Source organism: Amblyraja radiata, chromosome 22 (assembly GCF_010909765.2).
Source record: "Amblyraja radiata isolate CabotCenter1 chromosome 22, sAmbRad1.1.pri, whole genome shotgun sequence".
In the NCBI taxonomy this organism is placed as follows: Eukaryota; Metazoa; Chordata; class Chondrichthyes; order Rajiformes; family Rajidae; genus Amblyraja; species Amblyraja radiata.
Window position 1 is genome coordinate 14,525,504 of NC_045977.1, and position 26,325 is coordinate 14,551,828.

Consider the following 26,325-nt stretch of genomic DNA (forward strand, 5'->3'; position numbering starts at 1 on the left):
TATGTCTCCAAATGAGCCAATTCAACCAAGGGAGGATATATATAGTGTGTGAAAAAAAAAGTTACATCATTTGTGTCACGTGTAGTTCACGATGTTCATTCAAGATTTAACGGGAAAGCTCGGGAAACGGACAAGTCACTCGCACAAATAGCAGAAATGCCGAGTACCGTGGGAACTCTTTATCTACTGCCGTTATATCATGCGAGACTCGTGCTGGACCACGACCTCTTCACTCTGGTGACATCTTGCGTCAACTCGCCCCGTGAAAAGGCCGCTTTACTGAACCTCACTTTTGGAAATCCCCATATGTCTTAGGCATTGCTGAAAAGGGACAGATGTTAACTCACTTACCTTGGAAGTTCAAACAATTATAGTTTTGCATCCAAAACATTTAACACGAATTAGCAAAAGGAGGAGGGCAGCTATAGCAGCTCATTAAATTAAAAAAAAAAAAACAGGATCAATAACAAAAGAAGAAATCAGTGTGAACTAATAGTAGAATACGGAAACGGAAGGCGACAAACTTATCTGGAATCGACCTTCATCTACCAAGATTGTGCAAAGATGGCTAGGAAGCCATTAAAAATCAAGGAGATCAGAACATAAAGTGCCAGCAGAGACTTGGAGGAGTGACAGGCAATGCAAACTGCACAAAGTAACACGTGGAGCAAAAAAGCAGTAAATGGTGCAGAAAAGGGCTAAACCATCAATCGGAAGAGAATATTCCTGCCATGTCATTGTGGAAATGTAGAAAGTATAGCAGCTGTAATCGGACTTTTAACTGAGAACGAATATAACAAAGCATTATCACAGTTGCCCGCTGTAACAAAACAAAATTATTGATCATATTCCTTTGCTATGCAATTTGTGGAACGCTATTTCAAGACAGCTTCTGATCAAACCAAATTTGATTTTGGAAAGGTTTAGGAGTCGATGGTTATGGGAATAAATATAAATCCTTTTTTGATGTTTTAGTCAGCTGTTTTAGGTTTCAGGTTAGCATGCATGTGATTCCAACCGGGCTAGATTCATGTTTGCTCAACTTTTATCTGCATGCTACATAGAAATGAGCATTTGGAAATTGTGCATTGTCTGCAAGGCAATCAAGTTGTCTGCATATCCATCTTCATTATTCTTTTTTCTTTTAAAAATGAGTTACTCAGACATTCTTATTCACTTATCTACGATTACTATTTGTAATATTAAAATTATAATTTTAAATGGTGGCTCCTTGCATGCTTTGTGTATGCAATGCAAAACAAATAATTTCATTGACATGCCACGTAAATAATAAAGTATCAATCAATAGATATAATCTATATTTATATTCATTCATATTACTATGCTTCCTGATCTAAAAAAGTACTAAATGCCATAACCATTTAGCTCCAAAAATAATAAATGAATTTGATTTTGGAAAGGTTTAGGGGTGGGTGGTTATGGAAAAAACATAATCAAATATTCCATGGATGATCAACATAACTGTCCAAACACAGCAAACATAAAATACATCAGATTTCTTGAAAATTAAAAAAAGGTGGATTGGTTACAGCTCCATAAGGTCAGAAATGATGGGAGCAGAATTCGGCCCATCAAGTCTACTCTGTCATTCAATCATGCTGATTTATCGCTCCCTCATAACCCCATTCTCCTGCCTTCTCCCCATAGCCCCCGACACCCATTCTAATCATTAGCTCCATCAATGGCCTTTGCAGTATCAGCACTGAATGTACTTACTTGTTCCTATTAAATAAATGCTTGGCATCGGGATTGGAACAGAAGGCTTGGTTATCCTTGTTGTGTTTGTGTATCATTCTGGGCTTGTTATCAAAACAGATCTTCAATTAAATAGAAGACAACAGTCAATTACATAATTACTATTCATGTTGGAACGTGCTTTATCATGCATTAAGAGTATTGTTTAAACCAGGGGTCGGCAACCTACGGCCCCCGGGCCGAATGCGGCCCATATCCCTAAATCATCTGGCCCGCAGGCGGATTTTTTTCCCTGTAATTATCCGGCCCGCAGACTTCCATCATCTCTGGTACCTCCCGGGCCCGAGGCTGCTGCGCCCAGGCGCGGTGGCGCAAGGAGGCCTGCGTCGACGGCCGCAATGGCGGAGATAGATGTGGCGCGCCACCCGTTCACAGACATGCGTACTGGCCCCTATGCAGAACAAGGTTGCCGACCCCTGGTTTAAACCATAACTGATAATCATCCATATCATCCGCGCATTGAGTACAAGAGTTAGACATTATGTTGCTGCCTTATACAACTTTGGTTAGGCTGGATTTGGAGTATTGCGTGTAGTTCTGGTCACTCTATTACAGGAAGAGTGTGAAGGCTTGAGAGAGCGCAGTGAAGGTTTACCAAAATGCTGCCTGGATTGGAGGGTATCATCTATTAGGAAAGGTTGGACAAATTTGAATTGTTTCCTCTGGAGCAGGGTTGAGGGGAGACCTGATGGAAGTATATAAATTGATGATAGGCGGATAGGATAAGAGGTCAGAACCTTTCCCTCAGGGTGGAAATGTCAAAGACCAGGCAGCACAGTTTTGTCAGAGGGGAACGTTTAAAAGGAGATGTGTGGACAATTTTATTTAGAGACAGAGTGTGGTAGATGGCTGGAATGTGCTATTAGGGAAAGTGGAAGCAGATACTGTAGTAGCATTTAAGAGGCTTTTAGATAGGTATGTGGATATGCAGGAAATGGATCATGAGCAGACGGAGATGATTAATTTAACTTGGCATGATATTCGGCATAAACATTGTGACCCGAAAGACCTGCTCCTGTGCTGTACTGTTATGTTGTTGATCTATTCAAACTCAGCACAAAAAATAAATAAAATTGTAATTAAAAAGCTTCTGTCAAAAATGAGTGGGAATTAAATTAGCTTTGTACAAACCTGGAGTATTGTGTACAGTTTTGGTCCCCTAATTTGAGGAAGGACATTCTTGCTATTGAGGGAGTGCAGCATAGGTTTACAAGGTTAATTCCCGGGACTGTCATATGCTGAGAGAATGGAGCAGCTGGGCTTGTACACTCTGGAGTTTAGAAGGATGAGAGGATATCTTATTGAAACATATAAGATTGTTAAGGGTTTGGACACGCTAGAGGCAGGAAACATGTTCCCAATGTTGGGGGAGTCCAGAACCAGGGGCCACAGTTCAACAATAAGGAGCAAGCCATTTAGAACAGAGACGAGGAAACACTTTTTCTCACAGAGAGTGGTGAGTCTGTGGAATTCTCTGCCTCAGAGGGCGGTGGAGGCAGGTTCTCTGGATGCTTTCAAGAGAAAGCTAGATAGGGCTCTTAAAAATAGCGGAGTCAGGGGAAATGGGGAGAAGGCAGGAACGGGGTACTGATTGGGGATGATCAGCCATGATCACATTGAATGGTGGTGCTGGCTCGAAGGGCCGAATGGCCTACTCCTGCACCTATTGTCTATTGTATAATAGTTTCTCTCAACATGGAGACCCGCTTACAAATATCATTTACCTCTGCTTCAAGGTACATAAGTTTAGAATGGCACAGATACTTGCCAATTCTGCATCATGTCAAATGCAGAGTCCTTAAAACTGACAATCAAGATCACCATAAACAGTGGGGTTTACGATCTGATCTTTCTAAGAACTTTCTTCCCCAAGACTAAAAGGGAATGAACACTGTGTAATAAATAAATAAGCAACCTTAACAGGTGCCAGAGAAGAAAATTCATTACATAAGTTCAAGTCTAGTAATCGTAATTGTAGATGGTTTATGCATGCAACCTATAATGTAGCTACCTCATCACCATTAACCACGCCCCATCATATTAGTATAAATGTGATATCCTCCCTTTGTTTCCTCCCACTTGGTCCCGGTACGCCTGAAGGCTGGATGCAGTCAGTGCTGGGACGTGTGTGCCATGTGCTATAATAAACTCTTAATAAAGGTTACAGTGTGTCAGGAATAATTCTTGTTATGGATGTTGGGTGCCAACTATTAAACTCATTGAAGGGAATGCAGAGATTGCTGGGAAAGAGAAATTATTTGAATTCATGCCAATTCTTCACACAGCTCAATTGCACAGCTGTTGCACAATTTAACTCTCGAGTATGCACCTGTTACTCTCCCAAGCCATCCCAAAAAAGACAAAAAATAATTAGCAGGGGAAGTATGCTACAATTGTTTTAATCTCTAGTGTGAATTACTTGGGATGGCGGCGCGACTCACCCGTTGCAGCCTGTCTGTCTTTTTTTTTTTTTGTCTAGTTAAATGTAGTGTTGGTGTTTTTTAATACTGGTTTTAAATGTGTATATGTGGGGGGGGGGGGGGGGGGGGGGGGGGGGGCAGGGGGAAACTGTTTAAATCTCTTCCCTGTCTGGGAGACCCGACCTTTTCCCTGTCGGGTCTCCGTTGTCGTTGGGGCCTAGCACCGTGGAGCGGCCTTCAACCTGAACGACCCGGGGGCTCGGGAGACTGCGGAGCTGCGGACTACTCACCATCGTGGGGCTGGCCGGCCTCGGAGCGTGGAGAGCGGTGGTGACTCGCTGCTGCGACTCGACTCCTGGGGCTCGGAGGCTCCAGCAACGCAGCCGCAGGTCCGGTGGACTGGGACATCGGGAGCTCGCGGGTCCGGGGGAGAGAGAGACCGCTTCCCGGAGCTCCCGCAACGCGACTTCTCCAGCCCGTGTCGCGGGGATGGAACGACCCGGAGCGGGGTCATACATCGCCCGGCACGGCTTCATGGCCGTGGGACATGCCAGCGCCCGCCGGGGGCTCCAACTTCGAGACTTTTAGACCGGGAGCGGGGTCGTAAATCGCCCAGCACGGCCTAAAATGTCCGTGGGACTTATCATCGCCCGCCTGGGGCTTGGACATCGGGAGAGACATGGAGAATAGGGGAGAGAAAATACTTTGCCTTCCATCACAGTGGGTTCACTGTGATGGATGTTTGTGTGAACTAAATTGTGTGTATGTCTAGGAATTGTCTTTGTTTGTATGGCTGTGGAAACAGAATTTCGTTTGAGCCTCACTGAGGCTCAAATGACAATAAAATTGTATTGTATTGTATTAAAAATCCATTGCTGATGGATCTCACATAGTCCCCTTTACTTGAACGTACTTGTCAACCTTAGTTTAAATGGCTGGTAAAGCTCAGAGTTGTTTTTGTTCATTGGTTTCTCAAATTAATGTTCCACCAAATATCACAGGCTACGAAAAAAAGTCTTGTTACTGACAAATTTTCAAAGACATTCTCACTCATTCTCCATTCACTAAAATGCCTTTTGAAAAATAACAAATGTCGAATACTGTATGTACAGTGCCAGATGTAAAGTAATAAAATAGGGCATTATTAAATATATCTAACATACCTCACAAAGAAACATAAACATGCCATGGTGTTCCTGCAGAATTTTGGCAACAGTTACGTTAATTTTCCTGATATTTCCCAAAGGTTCAAACAGCAGCTCACGGTTCAATTCTCCTTTGCGTTCTAGGGACCATACATCTATTTCCTCTTGACAATACGCAAATGTGCAGTGACCAGGATATCTACACACTTCCCCTGCAGCAACCTCTGAAAAAAACAACAAAATAACTTTAATCTGCCAACCAGACATTTGTATTCAAATATGCAAAAACATAAATGGCTTTTTTACTGCCCATATAACTTTTAGCATGCTCCCTCTAATGCAAGACAAAATATAAACACTGTTTGTGTCGATGAGATGAAAAAAAAAGTTGATTTGTTACACACACTACACTGTATAATCAGAATTTCCAGACTCTAATCTGGATTTGAAGCAATAGATCACATCTAATGTTTCCTGTGATGAGTTTACAATCTGGTTTCAAGATCTAAAATAATTTAAAAAATTTAAATCTTGATGACACTATTGAGTATAAGTTACAACGATAAAACAGCAACATTAAAATACAAACACATCTGGGTGGAAACCATGCTGCTTATATTCAAGGAGGAGTTAAAATCAAATAACTTTACAACATTTAATTATGTTAAATTTTTATACAGCATGGAAACGCCTTTTGACCTAACTTGTCCATGTCAACCAAGATGACACATCTACACTTGACCCACCTGCCCCATTTGGCCTATATCCCATTAAACCTTTTCCATCCATGCACCTGCCTAAATGCCTTTTTCATTTTGATGAATATTAGAACAGAAAATAATTACCAATTCATTGATTTGATACCATAGGAAACAGGTCAATACAAAGACAATGACATATGTTTGGAGTATTCATCACAGAAATGTTCTAAGGTACAAGTATAAAATAGACGACGCCAACAATATGAAAAATTGGGATAAATGAACAAAAGCCTAGAGAAGCTCTATTGAAGGGTTATAAAAATGTGTGGCAAGATGAAAGCTGCTTATTATTGTGAATTACAATGTATGGTTTACAAGTTTTTGGTTTTGGTGGAAGAAACCTGTCCAGAATTTTAAATGGACAAGTCATTGCATGGGTAGTCTCATTCTTCAGCACACAAGTATGACCGTGGTGGGGGAGGAGTCATTACAGCTGGAGACTAGGAAGTACAGTTGGTGATCATGGCCATTCAGCCCATCTACCCCATCATTCAATCATGGCTGATCGATCTTTCCCTCTCAACCCAAATCTCCCACCCACTCGCCATAACCTTTGACACCCTCACTAATCAAGAATCTGCCAATCTCCCCATTCAAAATATCCATCGACTTAGCCTCCACAGCTGTCTGTGACATTGAATTCCACAGATTCCTCACCCTCTGACTAAAGAAATTCCTCCTCATCTCCTTTGAAAAGGTATATCCTTTTATTCTGAGGCTGTGCCCTCTGGTCATAGACTCTCCCATTAGTGGAAACATCCTCTCCATATCTACTCTATCCAGGCCTTTCATTATTTGGCAAGTTTCAATGGGGTGTCCCCTCATCCTTCTAAATTCCAGCCATTACAGGCCCAGTGCTGTCAAACGTTCATCATACATTAACCCAATCATCTCTGGGATAATTCTCAAACATTTTCTGGGCCCTCTCCAACACCAGCACATCCCTCCTCAGAAATGGGGGTCACTTCAGCACTTTATCCTGCATTCCATGCACCACAGCACACTGTCATTCAATCCTCACATTCACTAAAGAAAAAGAGACATCATCTTCCTGATAACCAGGTTTGGGCAATAAATGCTAGCCTTGATTGCAACATCCACATTCCAAAAAAGTTAATTCCTGCTGTACATCTCTGGGAATTAACAGCATTCATGATAAATATTGCAATACAAAACAAAATGATACAGGGCTGCCAACATTGGGTGAGAGTTGGGAGTGAGAAATTGCGAGAGACCAAGCCCGAGGGACAGGGCCGGCCTTAGGGGGTGCGGGGCCCAATTGGGAACAATTTTGGTGAACCCCAGATTCCAAGCCAAGGTCTGTCAGCCCAGTTATTTAGTATATATGATGAAATTGTACACTAGATGCTATGGATTAAACACTGTGTGAATCTCTCCTGCCCCCTCCCGTTTGACTGTCAGTAGCTCCGCTGGCTTCCAACCTTTACCGTAGCAGCTAATTACCATTAAACTGCATTATGTGATTGGACACAATGCCCTTGGAGACAGCGGCTGATTGGACGGGAATTATAAGGCAAGCTGGTTGGTGATTGGATGCAACCCCCTTAGAGACAGCGATTGATTGGCCGCCAAATAAAATTGTCAAATAGGAAAACAATAATCGCTGGTCGGTGTGAACTCAGTAGACTCTCTGGTTGTATCTCCAAATTAAACAGTATAACATGCAGGTACATTCATTTAAAATTAAGTTCAGTGATTATTTCACATGATTTCTCACTGTGTAAAGCAAAGATCCGCTATAGGATCTTTGGTGTAAAGCTCAATATCTGAGCAATTTCTGTTTAACACGTTTGGTCTGCCGTGAGCATTTTTCTCTCCCAAAACAGTTCATATCCATCAAACCGATCAACGAACCAGACAGCAGTTGGACGCAGTCATAGAAACAAGGTGCACGAGTAGGTTATTCGGCCCTTTGAGTTTGCACCGCCATTCAATATGATCATGGCTGATCATCCAACTCAGTATCCTGTACCTGCTTTCTCTCCATACCCCCCGATTCCTTTAGCCACAAGGGCCACATCTAACTCCCTCTTAAATATAGCCAACGAACTGGCCTCAACTACATTCTGTGGCAGAGAATTCCAGAGATTCACCACTCTCTGTGTAAAAAATGTTTTTCTCATCTCAGTCCTAAAAGATTTCCCCTTTATCCTTAAACTGTGACCCCTTGTTCTGGACTTCCTCAACATCGGGAACAATCTTCCTGCATCTAGCCTGTCCAACCGCTTAAGAATTTTGTGCGTTTCTATAAGTTCCCCCTCAATCTTCTAAATTTTAGCGAGTACAAGCCGAGTCTATCCAGTCTTTCTTCATATGAAAGTCCTGACATCCCAGGAATCAGTCTGGTGAACCTTCTCTGTACTCCCTCTATGGCAAGAATATCCTTCCTCAGATTAGGAGCCCAAAACTGTACGCAATACTCCAGGTGTGGTCTCACCAAGACCCTGTACAACTGCAGTAGAACCTCTCTGCTCCTATACTCAAATCCTTTTGCTATGAATGCTAACATACCATTCGCTTTCTTCACGGCCTGCTGCACCTGCGTGCCTACTTTCAATGACTGGTGTACCATGACACCCAGGTCTCGTTGCATCTCCCCTTTTCCTAATCGGCCACCATTCAGATAATAGTCTACTTTCCTGTTTTAGCCACCTAAGTGGGTAACCTCACATTTATTCACATTATACTGCATCTGCCATGCCCACTCACCCAGCCTATCCAAGTCACCTTGCAGCCTCCTTGTTTAGAGGGGTTTAAACAGTTTAGAGATGTTTAAAGGGCTTCAGATGGGTTTAGAAGTGTTCAGAAGTGTTATAGAGGGGAATAGGGGGGGGAATAGAGGGGGTTTAGAGGTGTTCAGAGGGTCTCAGAGGGGTTTAGAGACGTTATAAGCCCCCCCCGTGAGAAATTGTATTTCTCTGAAATTGAAGATAGACATAAAGCTGGAGTAACTCAGCAGGACAGGCAGCGCAGCGACTCTCGAGAGAAGACCCTTCTTCAGACTGAATTGAACTCTCGTCGGTGAGAGTACTTGTGACTGTCTGAAGAAGGGTCTCGACCAGAAACGCAACCCTCTCCCCAGAGCCGCTGCCCGTCCCGCTGAGCCACCTTCAACTTCAGAGCCAAACAAAAAACACAGAGTGCTGGAGGAACTCAGCGGGCCAGGCGGCTGCCTCACCCGCTGGGTTTCACCAGCATTTTTGTCTACCGCTAAACGTCAATGATTCCGGGAATGCTGAGGCGACAGGGTGATAGAGAGGGAGTGGGAGAGCTAGAGAGAGACGAGATGGGGAGCGGGAGAGCGCGAGAGAGAGAGGGAGGGAGAGAGAGAGCAAAACACAGAGAGACACAACATGGGTCGGTAGGTGTATGACTAACCTGCACACCAGGAAGAAGCCCCTTCTCGCGGTCCGAAAGGAGGGTGTCCCTCTCCCATTGGTACAGAACACTTGCATTTTTCAGCTTGAAATTGTGCAATATGGTGCATACTGTAGCGAGTCCTTTAACTTACACTTGAATGCAATATATATGCTTTAAATTGGATTGAAGCGTTTTTGAAAGGGGGGAGGCTGTGCGATCACTGATCACTAACCTTGGGGGTACCCGGTGAGGGAGTGGAGCAACCGAGTGGGGAGAGGGTGTGGAAGAAGGGTGTCCCCTCTCCCAGGGTAGGAAACTTTTGAAATTTGATGTATTAAAATCATGTTTTAGTGCTCTGTAGAAGTATGATTTCAATATTTTTTGTATGAAGTATTTTTAAGAGGTAACTTTTTAAGGGGTAACTTTATCCACACAAAGGGGGATGGGTGTATGGAACAATCTGCCAGAGGAGGTAGTTGAGGCAGGGACCATCCCAACATTTAAGAAAAAATTAGACTGATACATGGATAGGACAGGTTTGGAGGGATATGGACCAAAAGCAGGTGGCGTAGTTGGGACATGTTGGCAGGTGTGGGCAAGTTGCACCGAAGGGCCTGTTTTCACACTGTATCACTATGACTACATTATACCTCCACCATGCATGAATGCTTCAAAATCAAGTGATCGAGTTTTACTGCCATATACTCAAGCATTGAAACATAGAAAATAGGTGCAGGAATAGGCCATCGGCCCTTCGAGCCAGCACTGCCATTCAATATGATCATGGCTATTCACTAAAATCAGTACCTCTTTCCTGTTTTTTCCCCATATCCCTTGATGTCGTTAGCCCAGTGAATTGGCCTGCACTGCCTTCTGTGGCAGAGAATTCCACAGATTCACAACTCTCTGCGTGAAGAAAGTCTGTTCTCATCTCAGTCCTAACTGGCTCCCCCTTTATTCTTAAACTGTGACCCATGGTTCTGAACGCCCCCAACATCGGGAACATTTTTCCTGCGGTTACAGTAAGTGAAAATCTAGCAGGCAAGCAGGATGCTTTCACCAACCACCCGCATTTGAGGTCCACTATCTTCCACCGTATCTACCCAGTGCTTGGTACTTACTTCCAGCAGCCACTGGTTGTCCTCCAGGATGCACCGAACCGCAGCCTGATCCATGCCGGTCACCTGGGCGAATTCGGCACAGAGACTCTTGCACTGAGGCTGCTCCATGGCCGGAGCTGCAGTGAGCGACTCGCCAGCCCGGCACTCGCCAGCCCCGCTCCCCGTCCGCATCTGTCCCCGCCGCTGCTTCTGCTTCCAACACCCGCGGCCCATGCAGTTGATATGTGTTTTGAAATTTTCGTTGATCACAGAATTTCTCACAACAGAGCGAGATAAATTTGTGATCAGCGTGAGAATTTGGTGAAATGCGTGATTCTCACGCTCAATGCATGGGAGTTGGCAGCCCTGCCTCTCTATCCCTCTCTCTTCTCTCCCCCTCTCTCTCTCTCTCTTCCTTCCGCTCTCTCCTCTCTCTCCCCTCTCTCTCCACCTCTCTCCCCCCCTCCCTCTCTTCCCCCTCTCTCTCGTCCCCTCTCCTCTCTTTTCCTTTAACTCTCCCTCCCTTTCCCCTAACTCTATCTCCCTCCTCTTCCCCTCTCTCCCTCCTCTTCCCCTCTCTCCCTCCTCTTCCCCTCTCGTCCCCTCTCGTCCCCTCTCTCCTCTCTCCCCCCTCTTCCTTCTCTTTCCCCTAACTCTATCTCCCCTCTTTCCCCTAACTCTCTCCCCCTCTCTTTCTTCTCTCTCCCCCTCGTCTCTCTCCCCCCTCCCCCTCTCTCTCCCTCCCCCCTCTCTCTCTCTCTCTCCCTCCCTCTCTATCTCTCCCTCTCTACACACTCTCCCCTCTATCTCTGTCTCTCCTCTCACCTCTCTCTCTCTTCCCCCCCTCCCTCTCATCTCTCTCCCTCTCTCCCCATCCCACCTCACTCTCCCCTCTCTCTTTCTCCTCTGTCTCTATCTCCTCTTTCTCTTTGCCCCATTTCTCTTTCCCCCTCTCTCTTCCCCCTTTCTCCCATTCTCTCCTACCCTCTCCACCCCCACTCTCTTCCCTCACACCCCTCTCTTTCTTCCCTCTCTCCCCCCCTCTCCCTCTTCTCTCTCTCCAATCACGCCCCCTCGGTCTCTCCCCTCTCTCTCCCCCCACTGTCTCCCTGTCTCCTTCCCCTCTCTCTCTCTCTCCACCTCCCTTTGAGAGTCTGTCCCTTCGGCACAGACTCTCGCAGCAGTGGCACAACGCTTCAGATGGCTCCGCGGCCCGGGACACTCACACTGTCCGGAGTGCTCCATGGCCAGAGCTGCAGCGAGCGACTCATCAGCCCCGCAAACACTCGACAGCACCGCAAACACTCACCAGTCCCGGCTCCCCGCATCTGTTCCCGCTGCTGGTTCTTCTCCCATCGCTCCCTCAGCCCCGGCTCTCCAACACCCGCGGACCATGCAGTTTATCCGAGTTTTTAAATTTTCATTGATCACAAAATTTCTCACCACTGAGCATGAGAAATTTCTGATCAGCATGAGGGCGTGAGAGTTTGCTTGAGGGCGTGAGTCTCACGCTCAAAGCGTGAGAGTTGGCAGCCCTGATAATATAACTTGGTTTATTAGAAAGCTGATATCAGTCATCAGCAAATGCACAAGGTAGCCAATAGTGTACGATTTCATCAGATTTGGCTTGCCAAAACTCATTTGGGAAGCTACCATGATTCCACATATTATATGTAAGTACCATCTAATAATTCCTCACCTTTACATATGTAATAGGGTCCCACATACTGATTCTTGGTTGGTCTAGGTCGTATCTTCTTCCAAGACCCCTCTTCCAAATTCTTCAACCTACCAATTAAAATATCCTTCTTACATTTATGTTCCCCTTCTCCGGTATAGGTGCAAGTCAATTCTTTGGGATCTAAAAAGCAGTGGGAAGTGTGAAATTATAAAGTAGTTCTTTAAAAATGGCCTCATCCAGTGGTAACATCCTATTTCCTACATAGTACAGTATTGTCCCAATTCTAATTTAAAACTTCAGCCCGTCAGGCAAATAAATTATGAGAATTTAACATTTAAAGATTTCCTTCATTTGACAAATACCAGTATTGTGATTTATTTTATGACAGTACATTAAGACAACTTTTGGTCATGATATAGTACATCATTTTTCTCATCCATACAAAACTATTTCTAAGATGAATATAGTGCAATTTTATCAATGTTTTTTTCAATGCTTTGAGCAACGTTTCGGACACCCCAATATATGTAAAAGTCGATTGAAATTTGCTGTCCTGGCGTTTAACTAAGCAGATTTAAATACAAATTGTTTAGAACACACAACTGGCTAAACAACTTGTCTTCAGCAACAAATGTGCATTGTACTCAAGCTTTTGCCCAATAACCTAAACCACCCATTGCTCATTTACTGTACCTGGTAAAAGAATCACATAACTGTTGTTGCCATCTGTTCACTGACAAGGTTCTGTTAGAACACTGGATAGATCTGTACTATATAATTTATGCACAACAAGTTTATAATATTTAAATTAACTATTCCATGCTAGAACTGACAAATCAAGTATTTCCACATTATTGTAAATTACATTAACTATATAATTAATTTCTTGGTGCCAAATGAATAATAAATTTGATGTGAGATTAACCATGTTACATGTCACAAAGCTACAGAATAACAACAGATGTTTTTTGGTTCCTTCTTGGCATACAATATGTTTTATTCTTTAATATAATTACGTGCATCTTGCAATATTTCTATCGTTCTCATTATTTTCAGCAGTTTTATTACAAGATTTGTCGAGAATTTTTTCCACCAAAGGATAGCTCTCTTTCTATCTCTCTTTAGATTCCTTGCGTTGGTTACGCTAATATACTACATTGGAGTGAGAAAGTAATGATTAAAATGATAATAAAGACCCTTAAATCATGGGATTATGATGAACCACACAAGGCAAAATAGAGAGAACCTTTGGAAATGGGGCAGAAAAACACAGCAAACATTTTTTTTTTTAAATAGGTGCGCAATTTTGCCTGACCATCATTACCTGTGAGAATTCTTGGCCATTTCAGCTGCAACAGAATAGATTGTCCAAGGTCAATGTTCACTATTTTTTTAATATCAGTAATTCAAGAAAGAAAATCACTGCATATTAGTTCACCAACTTTATTTCCAGATCAAAGTTTTCATGTGTGGCTGCCATTGCCCACTGGAAATTAACTGCAAGTTTGAGTTATTTTATCTAATGTATGAAAGTTCCTCATCTCACACACTACAGAAATGCTTTAAAAAAACATTCCCAGTTCCCTGATGAGTGAAATGCCTGTCTATGGGCAGAGAAACAAAGTGGTACAGCTCAAATGCAAAAGGAGTCATGCAAATAGTATTTCATATATAATGAAAATAGACAACAAAAGCTGGAGTAACTTAGTAGGTCGGGCAGTATCTCTGGAGAAAAGAAATAGATGAAGCTTACGAAACGTCACCTATTCCTTTTCTCCAGTGATGCTGCCTGACCCGCTGAGTTACTCCAGCTTTGTGTCTATCTTTTGGTTTAAATCAGCATCCACAGCTTCTTCCTACATATTTTATTTATAATATTTATTTCATTAACAGAAAAGATTTAAATAATACAACTTCGTTTTTTCTCACCTATTTTGAAACAAGACAGACAGGCCTGTTTAAATTCATGCGTTTCTGACAGTGGTTTTCCACCAGCCAGTTGTGTGGATAATTCAGTTGTTCCCATTTCTGTTCCTCTTGAAAAGGCACTCCCGTTTTGACCAACAACTCCTATATTGCTGTTATTAACAAAAAGACTACTTGCACTATTTTGCTGAGAAACAAAATATAGAATATTAACAGTCGATAAACAGTTTGTGAATTTTAAGCTTGAAATAAATGACAAAAACATTTTCAATGATAAAAATGAGTGTAGTTCTTTTTATGACACATTTTACAGCTAGTGAGTGGCTTATTATATTCTAAATTATAAACAGAAAAATACTTCAATAATTAGTGAATTATAATAATTTAATGTATTTTTTAAATCAGATTTTTTTTTTCATTTAAAATTGAAACTTAAGAGATCTCAGAAAATATGTCAAAGCACAATAATGAGAATTCTAAATAATTCCTTTTTAAGACTTTTCATAAGTTCATGTCATAGGAGCAGAATTTGGCCATTCGAGTCTACTCTGCCATTCAATTATGACTGATCTATCTTTCCCTCTCCACCCCATTCTCTTGCCTCCTCCCCATAACACCTGTACTAATCAAGAATCTGTCAATCTGCACCTTAAAAATACCCAGACTTGGCCTCCACAGTCGTCTGTGGCAATAAATTCCACAAGTTCACCACACTCTAAATAAATTCCTCACCTCCTTTCTAAAGGTACTTTGTGTTATTCCGAGGCTATGTCCTCTGGTCCTCGACTATCCCACCAGTGGAAACATGGTGATGAATGTGGCACAGTAGCTAATTACTGGATCACAAATCCAAAGGCAAGAATTCAAGTTCCACCATCACAGCTTGGAAATTTAAATTCAATTAATAATCATGATCACAACAAAAAGTACTAAATTGTTGTAATACAATTCAACATTTCCCTATCAAGGGAGAAAACCTGACAAGCTGACGTTCTTGCCTGGTCAGGTTTCCACGCAACTCCTTCTTAAAAATGTTATCCGAACAATCAACCATCAACAATGAGTTCTGTGAGACATGGACCATCCCAACATCAGCTGACACAGTCAAATTCAGGCACAGCAAAAAACACAAGAATTAGGCAAAACAAAAGGTTTTCTGGCCCTTCAAACCTACCTCACTAATTACAGAACCAGAGTCTTACAGCATGAAAACAGGCTCTGCAGCCCAACCTGTCCATACTGAACAAGCTGCTCCATTTACACTAGTTCCACCTGCCCACGTTTGGCCCATATCTCTCTAAACCTTTCCTGTCCACGTACCTGTCCAAATGTCTTTTAAATGTTTAAATATCTCCTCTGGCAGCTCATTCCATTACTCTCTGTGTGGAAAAAGTTGCTTTTCAGATTCCTATTCAATCTTTCCCCTCTCACCTTAAACATATGTCCTCTGGTTTTTGGATTCCCCTATTCTGGGTAAAAGACTATGCATCTACCCAATCTATTCCACTCATGATCTTACACACCTCTATAAGATCAACCCTCATCCTCCTGCACTCCAAGGTATACAGCCCTAGTCTGCCCAACCTCTCCCTATAGCTCAGGCCCTCAAGTCCTGGCACCATTCTCGTAAATCTCTGCACCCTTTCTAGCTCAAATCAAAATAATAAAATGCCAAAATAACAGCAAATTTGCCAAATTATTAATCAAAGGTTCACATTACGAAACATCACCTCCGTAATGCGCGGATTAACTGTACTCCCACAAGCAGGATTTAACAACCATCAGTAGGTTATAAAAATACGATTTACTTTCAAGGTAAAAATCAATGCATCCTATGCTTATTTGACTAAATTAGAATTCATTTAGAATACGTTTTTGGAAAACCAAAAACATTTGAAGTTCCAGCATTAGCGTTGAAGTTGCCTCTATTGAAAGATACAGAAAATGCCATAATAATGAGTACAGAAGTTGGGAGGTCATGTTGCAGTTGAATCCACATTAGTCAGGAAATGGTGTCAGGTAAACTGTTGGGACTGAAGGCAGATAAATTCTCAGGGTCTGATGGTCTGCATCCCAGAGTACACATGGAGGTGGCCCTAGAAACCGTGGATGCATTGGTGATAATTTTCCAATGTTCTCTCGATTCTGGATCAGTTCCTGTGGACTGGAATGTAGCCAATGTAACAACACTTTTTTAAGAAAGGAGGGAAAGAGAAAATGGGGAATTATAGACCATTTAGCCTTACATCGATAGTGGTGAAGATGCTGGAGACGCTTATTAAAGATGTTATAGCAGCACATTTGGAAAGCGGTGACGGAATCGGTCAAAGTCAGCATGGGTTTATGAAGGGGAGACCGTGCTTGACTAATCTTTTGGACTTTTTAAAGAGGATGTAACAAGTAGAATGGATAAGGGAGAGCCAGTGGATGTGGTGTATCAGGACTTTCAAAAAGCCTTTGACAAGGTCCCACACAAGAGATTAGTGCGCAAAATTAGAGCACATGGTATTGGAGGTAGGGTATTTGACATGGATAGAGAACTGGTTGGCAGGCAGAAAGCAAAGGGTAGGAATTAACGGGTCCTTTTCAGAATGGCAGGCAGTAACTAGTAGGGTGCCGCAAGGCTCAGTGCTGGGACCCCAGTTGTTTACAATATATATTAACGATTTAGACGAGGGAATTAAATATAACCTCTCCAAGTTTGCGGATGACACAAAACTGGATGGCAGTGTGAGCTGCGAAGAGGATGCTATGGCAGATGGGTGACATGGATAGGTTGGGTGAGTGGACAGATGCATGGCAGATGCAGTATAATGTGGATACATGTGAGGTTATCCACTTTGGTGGTAAGAACAGGAAGGCAGATTATTATCTGAATGGTATCAGATTAAGAAAAGGGAGTGCAACGAGACCTGGGTGTGCTTGTACATCAGTCACTGAAAGTAGCATGCAGCTACAGCAGGCAGTGAAGAAAGGTAATTGCATGTTGGTCTTCATCGCAAGAGGATTTGAGTTTAGCAGTAAAGAGGTCCTACTGCAGTTGTACAGGGCCCTGGTGAGACTGCACCTGGAGTATTGTGTGCAATTTTGATCTCCTAATTTGAGGAAGGACATTATTGCTATTGAGGGAGTGCAGCGTACGTTCACCAGGTTAATTCCCGGGATGGCGGGACTGACATATGATGAAAGAATGGGTCGACTGGGCTTGTATTCACTGGAATTTAGAAGGATGAGAGGGATCTTATGGAAACATATAAAATTCTTAAAGGGTTTATTGCAGGCTAGATGAAGGAAAAATGTTCCCGATGTTGGGGGAGCCCAGAACCAGGGGTCACAGTTTAAGAATAAAGGGTAGGCCATTTAGGACTGAGATGAGGAAAACCCATTTTCACCCAGAGGGTTGTGAATCTGTGGAATTCTCTGCCACAGAAGGCAGTGGAGGCCAATTCACTGGATGTTTTCAAGAGAGAGTTAGATTTCGATCTTAGGGCTAAAGGAATCAGGGATATGGGGAAAAAGCCGAAACGGGGTACTGATTTTAAACGATCATCCATGAACATATTGAATGGTGATGCTGGCTCGAAAGGCCGAATGGCCTATTCCTGCGCTAATTTTACTATGTTTCTATGTTTCTAATAAGACGTTGGTGAGGCCGCATTTAGAGTACTGTGTTCAGTTCTGGGCACCATGTTATAAGAAAGATGTTGTCAAGCTGTAAAAGGTACAGAGAAGATTTACAAGGATGTTGCCAGGGCTAGAGCAACTGAGCTACAGGGATAGGTTGAGTAGGCTGAGACTCTATTCCTTGGAGCACAGGAGGATGAGGGGTGATCTTATTGAGCTGGATAAATCATGAGAGGAATAGATCGGGTAGATGCACAGACTCTCTTGCCCAGAGTAGGTCAATCAAAGACCAGAGGACATAGGTTTAAGGTGAAAGGGAAAAGATTTTAATAGGAATCTGAGGGGTAACTTTTTCCACACAAAGTGTGTTGGGTATATGGAACAAGCTACCAGAGGAGGTAGTTGAGGCAGGGACTATCTCAACATATAAGAAACAGGTACATGGATAGGACAGGTTTGGAGGGATATGGACCAAATGCGGGCAGGTGGGATTAGTGTAGTGGGCGGTGTGGGCAAGTTGAGCCGAAGGGCCTGTTTCCACGCAGTATCACTCCATGACGTCCCTGCTAACAGGAGGGGATTCGGATTATCCACTGCCGAGGCATTTTTTGAATTATTATTAATTGTGTCAATCAAAAGTAAAAAAACGAAATTCCTTAAATACCCAGGCTAGCAAATTAATCTACAAAAGGCAAGACAAAAATGCACTACAAAAAAACCCCAATTGTTATGGCCTTTTTCCCCCAGGATTCAACACTCGCTTAGAATTTTACTCTTGTCCTCTGCCTCCATTTATTTACCAGGGTATTGTTCCACAGATGGGCTTGAGGGCTAGAAAAATGTCAGTAAACTATTCCTTACAACTGTTTCATAATTAACCCATAACCCATTTTGGTAATGCTTGTTGCCTTTCTTTCTAACAAGCTCTTTGCTTCTCACACTTTCACCTCTGCTTGCCTGTCGCTTTCCTTATCTGTCTCACATTCTTTTCATGTCCCCTATCGCAGAATCAGAGAGGAAGACCGATGCTGCAAAGAAAAATTAATTGAATTGACAGAGCAACTCTCAAGTCGAAAGTAAAGCAACTGGGACATGATCAGATCATCGCAAAGTGCTTCCTAGAAAAAACTAATTTAATAGTGCATAGAGAAAATTTGGTTCAACGAAGGTTTCTCTGAAGAACTCTTCATTTCCATTTCATTACCCTTACTCCGTTTACCTTCCAAAGAAATTTACTTTTCAAATATGTTGAGAAGTATTACTTCAATTCTCCTGAGTGGTATAGTCCACATCCTAATAACCTGTTGTAATTAAGTCATTTTTAACTCTCCTTTTATTATCTTATATTTGAGGAGTGGTAGGAAGAAATAATATTTCATTTGTGGTTACCATTTCTCTGACCAATTGCAACAACTTTGAAATTAATTTATTTGGTCACATTATTCCTGCATCAATTTTTTATTTTATTTTTTATTTTTTAAAGGTCACATTTCCACCCTCCTTCATGACGATTAAATGCCTAAATTTCTGCTGCATCCTTTTTGTGATCTTATGTTCAGCATTCGTGGACATTCACGAAGCAGGAGCCCAGAAGCAAGTCAACCAGTAAATTGTGTACATTTAATGTAATGTACACTGCAGTCCTATGCATAAGGATTGTCATTAAAATAAAACAAAGCCTTATCATCTCACCCTTACACTTTTTAATCCAAGTGTTGCTTTATGTATCCCTTTTAAACATTTCTACCAGTTCCCACCCAAAGGTGATTGTCCAACACTTTATCTTTATCGGACAATTGAATTATTTGTTATTTTTAGCTCACCATTTAAATTTATTTTATAGTTTTCAATAATTCATTTTGTTTAATTGGTCTGATGTCGTTTTTCTATCAAATGTCACCACTCGTTACTATAAATTTTATAAGACAAGTGAAAATTATAAATGCACTCACAGACACATAAGAAATGGTACCACTGTGTCCTCGTGCTCCAGCCCCCGTTCCAATAGTCAACGGTTTTGCTTCCAAAGAGAAAATATGACAACGTGTGAAAATACTAATATTGCACTATATAATATACACTGTATTGATTTCAGCTGTGCAAAGAAAGAGCTGTAAAATAAAAGTCTGAAAATCAATAGTCTCAAATCCCTTTGTTTAAAAATAATTTAAAAATCACTCTTAATTTTAACAAAATAAATGGAAATTTTTATGGTGGGGGAAATTAATCATTAAATTTTGAACCGTTGTTGTTTCTTTTCACAGAAAAAAAAGATGTAGCCTTCAAGAATTCTGTTAAATCTAGTATAAGAAATGACTTTTTCTACAGATTCTCCCATGAGGGGATTTACCATTCCCCTCCAAGAATTTTATTGTGTTCCATAAGGTCACCAGTCATTCTTCACAACATCAAAGAGTAAGAACCCAACCAGTTCAAACTTTCCTCACAAGACAACCCTTCCATACCCAGGATGATCCAATGGGACATTCCTTAAACCATCTCTAAATAGATTTACAACCAAGATCAGGAGAATTTTTTGTCACTTAAAGAAGGTGGAGCTCTGGAATTCTTTACAAAAGGCTAATTCATTAAATATATTGGAGGAGGTTGGTGTATTCTAATGATAAAAGGATCATAATGTTAGCGGAGTAGACCCAACAGGCAGAATGACTAGAGGGCTTGGGAAGAAAGACCCAAAATGTCATCCATGCCTTTTCTCCAGAGATGCTGCTTGACCCGCTGAGTGACTCCAGCACTTTTTGTCTGCAGATCCTTTGCACACAGGCAGAATGACCCACTGACTACCTATCCTATCTATGTCACTCATAATTATAAACCTCTATGGTCACCCTCAGCCTCCCATGTTCTAGTGGGAGCAAACCCAGTGTATGCAATCTCTCCTTATAATTACAGCCGTTCATTCTTGTCAAAATCCAGATGAACCTCTTCTGCACTCTCTCAAATCCTACTGTATCTTGCCCGTAGTGTGGTGAGCAGTAGCATACATGCCCTTCCAAGCGCGGCCTAACCAACGCTTTGTATTGCTGCAACTTGGCACCCCAATTTTTACACTGAATTTCTCGACCTATGAAAGCAAGCTGAAGCTGAGAGCCACAATGATAATCCCCCAATCATGATGCAAGGACCCCATTGCATTAACAGCTCCAGTAAGCACATGCAAACAAATTGGCACCATTACAAAGCATAGTGAACACTCAACTGAGCAGAAGAACATTTGCACTGGATGAGGATAATAATTTTTATTACATGTTAAAAAAAAATTATGGAAATTCACTGCCCAAGTGTACTCGATATTCTTACCTCTTTGAGATTCCATAATAGGTAATGAGTCTAAAGAATCCATCCTGGAGCCAAAATTATCATATGGTAGCATATTCATAGTTAATGAATAGACTGATGGTAGAGTTACTGAAGGAACATTACTACTTGTAACTTGAAGTGGTAAGACAGAAGGCTGTTTGTCTGGCAAGCTGGATGAAATGCTTCCCTTAAGATTCACGGGTTCCTGTGATAAAAGATGTAAAATACATCAGGTTGTTGTGGATAAGAAGAAAATAAATTACAAACAATGAGTCATGTACAGAATTTGTATCAGCATATAGCGCTTTACATGTATCCCAAAGCAATTCACATTCGGCAAATCATTTGTGAAATGCAGTCACTGTAATTTTGCAACACGCCAGTCAATTTATGCACAACAAAATGGTGAATTAAAGAATAAAGGCAAGAGACTGACGATGGCGTGATCTGGAGCCAAAAACAAACTGCTGGAGGAATTCAGTCAGGCAGTGGAAGCAAAGGAATGGACAACATTACAGGTCTTTTGCCCTGATGCAGGGTCTCGACCCGACCCGACCTGACCTGGTTGTTTTCTACTCAAATTACCAGAAATTAACTGGGACTTGAGAATGGTGTCTTACCTAGCGACTCTTGTATATTGTCTCAGTGTACTATTTTTATACACTTGAACTTTGTCTAAGATGTGCTTATGTATAGCAATACTGGCACGGAACTGTATGCAAAAATACATTTCCCTGTACCTCGGTACATGTGACAATAAAGTACCATTGGATTTTGCAGGAACTGCAGGCAAGTGAAGAGTTCTAAATTACATTCCCAGCTTGTGCCTTGCAGATGGGTAGTAAGTGTTGAGAAAGTCAGATGGCAATTCATTCATGAGAGGGCACTATCTCTTAGAGGATTTATGTGGGTGCTCCAGTTACATTTTAGATCATAACGTTATTTACTTTAGTTTTAACTTGTTGGGAATTAACACAACTCAAACAGCAAATCCTTGGAAATGCTAATTCCAGTGAATACTTGGCAGCACAACTGTTGAATTTCCTGCCTGTACTTAAATGATACCAAGATATTTTACCTATACATTTTAGCAGGCAGACATTCTTTGCTCAATGTGTCATATAAAGTCATGTGGTGATTTGTTTAGGCAAGTTCTCCACTTGCCTAAACAAGTGCAGCTTTAACAACACTTGATTGCACTGTCCGACAAGTTTATCATCAGGTTGGCATCACAAATACAGTAACAACGAGACTCATGTAAATTGCACTTTCAAGAACAAAACAAGTTTCATAATCTGCCACCACAAGTATGATCCCAACATCAAATAGATTCATTGCACCAAATTAGTAACTGGCTGTACAAGGTTATTTTGGTTAACAAAATGAAAGCCCCCTTTGCAGAATTTGACAGGAGACACTGTAATTGGCACTTGGTCCTGGAGATGTAAGGAGCAACTAAAAAGATGGCAGAATTTCAAGAAGAGCTGGTTGCATACATATAGAATCACATGGCACAGAAACAAGCTCTTCCATCCACCATGTCCAAGCCAACAACCCGGTAACTATCTACACCAATCCCATTTACCAGAACTTGGTTTGTAGCCTTCTAAGCCTTGGCAATTCAAGTGTTTATTTGTTGTAGGCGTACCTGCCACCACCACCTTCTCACAGTGCATTCTGGATTGTAACTACCTTCTGACTGATTAAAAAAAGCCACAGATCACCCCAATTCTTTTACTTTTCCTCTCAAACCTACACGGTCTCACTATTCACCTTATCTACTCCCCCCTTCATTCTGTATACTTCCATCAGGTCTCCTCACCGTCTCAAAGGATATAAATCCAGCCTTTAAAGCGTTTCCAATTGCATTTTATGAGCATTTAAATAAAAATCCTCAAATTGGTGGTCTATTTTGTTACTTTGAGTGCACGTTCACAGAACACTTAGAAGTCACATTAAACATGCAATGATATGTCTACTGCAGTTCCTAAACATGCTCTGTAAAGGCATACGAGTCTGAAGAAGGATCGCGACACGTACTGTAGCATCAACTAGCAATGTTCTCCAACGAAGCCGCCTGACCCGTTAAGTTACTCCAGTACTTGGTGTCCTTTTTGTTTCATCTTTATAAGATTTGAAACTTGCGTTTCCATACATAATGTGACATCCACTTTGGGTGCATCTTCTATATTGTGTCCCCAGAGAAAACGCTACAGCTGCAGTGGTTGCCCATCACCAGAAATCGGCAACTAAAGAAATTATAAATACTAGAAAATTGTTGAAACTGGGATGTCTTCTCCAGAAGAGGAATTATGCCACAATACCCGGCATGGGAATTAGCAGGACTCTGGAACTGCTAGCAAAAAATCTATTATTCATGTGCATAGATTGAAACCAACCGTCCGTTGTTTTTGGAGCACAGGTAACACAAAGCACACACTGGTCCCCAAAAAATAATGACCACAGAGACCATCTCAATTACTGGACAGCATCCAACAAAAAAATCAAACACAACCACCTAGCATTGTTCAGGAATAACAAGGCCAATTGTAGTTCTCTATAGGTACAACAGTTTAAACAATGACCTTCACCAATAACAGGGCACTCTTCTAATTCCGTTACTTGGCAATATCCAGATAAATTCTGGTTCAAAAATGCTCTCCAGAACTTAAACAGAAGTTGTAGGTGTTGAAAAGACAAAAACCCAAATGTTGAAATGCAGAAACAAGGAACTGCAGGTGCTGGTTTATGTTTTTAAAAAAGACACAAAGTGCTGGAGTAACTCAGTGGGTCAGGCATCTATCCTTTACATAGAAAATAGGTGCAGGAGTAGGCCATTCGGCCCTTCGAGCCTGCACCGCCATTCAATATGATCATGGCTGTTCATCCAACTCAGTATCCCATCCCTGCCTTCTCTCCATACCCCTTGATCCCTTTAGCCACAAGGGCCACATCTAACTCCCTCTTAAATATAGCCAATGAACTGGCCTCAACTACCTTCTGTGGCAGAGAATTCCACAGATTCACCACTGTAAAAAATGATTTTCTCATCTCGGTCCTAAAAGACTTCCACTTATCCTTAAACTGTGACCCCTAGTTCTGGACTTCCCCAACATCGGGAATAATCTTCCTGCATCTAGCCTGTCCAACCCCTTAAGAATTTTGTAAGTTTCTATAAAATCCCCCCTCAATCTTCTAAATTCTAGCATGTACAAGCCGAGTCTATCAAGAATACAGTTCAGTAACTTATACCATTGGAGTTTCTTCCATAGTAGACATTGAATCAAGCAGCTCATCCAGGTCCTCTCCTATCTTGTCTCCATCAGTAAAGTCTACACATGCCTCAGGCACTGGATAAGTAACCCCTCCTCCATTCATTACTGCAGCCGTGGGAGGAACGCTTTTCTCTGACAGATGTACCGTAGGCGAGGCAGAATTGGAAGCAACTAGAACAGGTGCCGATTCACATGTAGCTTGAGGGATTTCATCCAACGATTCAGGTACGGAAACTGGAGATTCCCGACTTAATCCTGGGAAATCTACAACGAAAGAGGATGCAATATGTTTAATCTCAGAAAAGTTAATATTGAAAGGGAAAACATTTCATAAGGGTATTTTACTAAATAGTAGCCATTTCTGTGTGTCCACCTTTTTTCACCATCAAAATTCAGAAAACTGTTTATAGAACAGAAACGGGGGGCAGGATCAGGCCCTTTGGTTGACCGTATCTATGCTGAATATGATGTAAAATTATACTAATCTCTTCTGCATACTGCCTACACATGATACATCCCCTGCATATTTGTGTGCTGATTTAAAAGGCTCCTAAATGCCACTATCCGAACTGCTTCCATCAACACCACAGTAGTCTGTTTCAGACTCTTTGTAAAATAAAGAGAAAACAATCCAAGTTTGTCCAACTTCTCTTTATAGCTAATACGCTCTAAGCTTGACAGCATCCCGGAAAAATGCAAACACAGAGACTTGGAATCTTGAGTTAAAAAAAATCACTGTGCTGGAGGAACTCTCAGCAAGTCGGGCATTACTTGTGGAGGGAAATGGACAGACTTTCCAAAATGCAACAACCCTCACTTGCCCAGTTGAAACCCCATCTGCCAATTCTCTGCCCATAGATATAATTGAATGACCTCCCATGCATATATCATCAATGGGGAAACTGTCGTACAACTGCTTCTTCTGCAGAGCTTGCAGGAATATGAAATCAAATTTATTGTACCTGTTTCAATGTCTTCAACTGAATCCAAACCATTAATGGCCTAGAGAGAAAAATAGAGAGGAAATTAAATTGTTCTGTAATCATGGGTAATAACTATACTCACATTAAAAAGCAGCTTTACATTCTAATGTGTTGTACATTTTAAAAATTCCTTGATTATCCCATGACATCATTTTTATTATTTATCTCTTCTGCTTTCAAATTTATGCTTTTGAACCAATTACTGGCAGGCAATAATGTGAAAATTTGAATTGCCAACCACAATTATGACATGGGAAGGCACAAAATGCCGGAGTAACTCAGTGGGTCAGGCAGCATCCCTGGAGAACACGGATAGGTGACGTTTCGGGTCAGGACGCTTCTTCAGATTGCCCTTATTACCATCATCAGTATTATTACATGAAATAGGAGCAGGAAACAGCCTTTTGCCCCATAACCAGCTTCACCAATTCAACAAGTTCATGGCTGATACCTATCTCAATATTATTTTTCAGTTTCCCCATTTCTCCACCAGCTAAAAATCTACTGACCACACATTTGCATGAAGTCAATGATCAAGCCTCCACATCCACAAGAACACAAGAAAACAGCAAGGGTAGGTCACCAGTCCCCTCAAGCCTGCCCACCATTTAATCTGATCATGGCTATCTGCAACTGGCTCAACTTTCTTCTATTCCTACGAGTTTCAATTCCTCGATATTTCAAATATTCACATATCTCTACTTTAAATATACCTCAAGATCTAGTCTCCACCATCTCAGTAGTAGAGAATTCCTCTCCAGGTCACACACCATCATTTATTGGAAATATATTGCCCTTTCTTCAACGTTGCCAACCCTGGATCTACCTATCCACCAGCATTATGTGAAGAACCATTATTAGAAGTACTGCAAGAGTTCAAAATAATGTCTGACCACAACTCCTTGAGACAATGCGGGATCAGTAATGGAAGC

The 26,325-nt window shown here is 41.8% G+C and overlaps 1 protein-coding gene across 3 annotated transcripts in view; it reads right to left on the reverse strand.

The window, feature by feature from the left end:
* The window catches only part of zc3h7a (zinc finger CCCH-type containing 7A), an 84,077-nt gene that overhangs the window by 19,633 nt on the left and 38,119 nt on the right, over positions 1-26,325 (reverse strand). For all 3 annotated transcript variants that reach the window (XM_033040450.1, XM_033040452.1, XM_033040451.1), the window contains 8 exons: positions 25,373-25,412; positions 24,388-24,674; positions 21,136-21,340; positions 19,767-19,834; positions 14,194-14,377; positions 12,283-12,444; positions 5,360-5,565; positions 1,738-1,838 (listed from right to left, as the gene is read on the reverse strand). In XM_033040450.1, the coding sequence (XP_032896341.1) occupies positions 1,738-1,838; positions 5,360-5,565; positions 12,283-12,444; positions 14,194-14,377; positions 19,767-19,834; positions 21,136-21,340; positions 24,388-24,674; positions 25,373-25,412 (1,253 nt within the window). The remainder of the gene's footprint in view (positions 1-1,737; positions 1,839-5,359; positions 5,566-12,282; positions 12,445-14,193; positions 14,378-19,766; positions 19,835-21,135; positions 21,341-24,387; positions 24,675-25,372; positions 25,413-26,325) is intronic.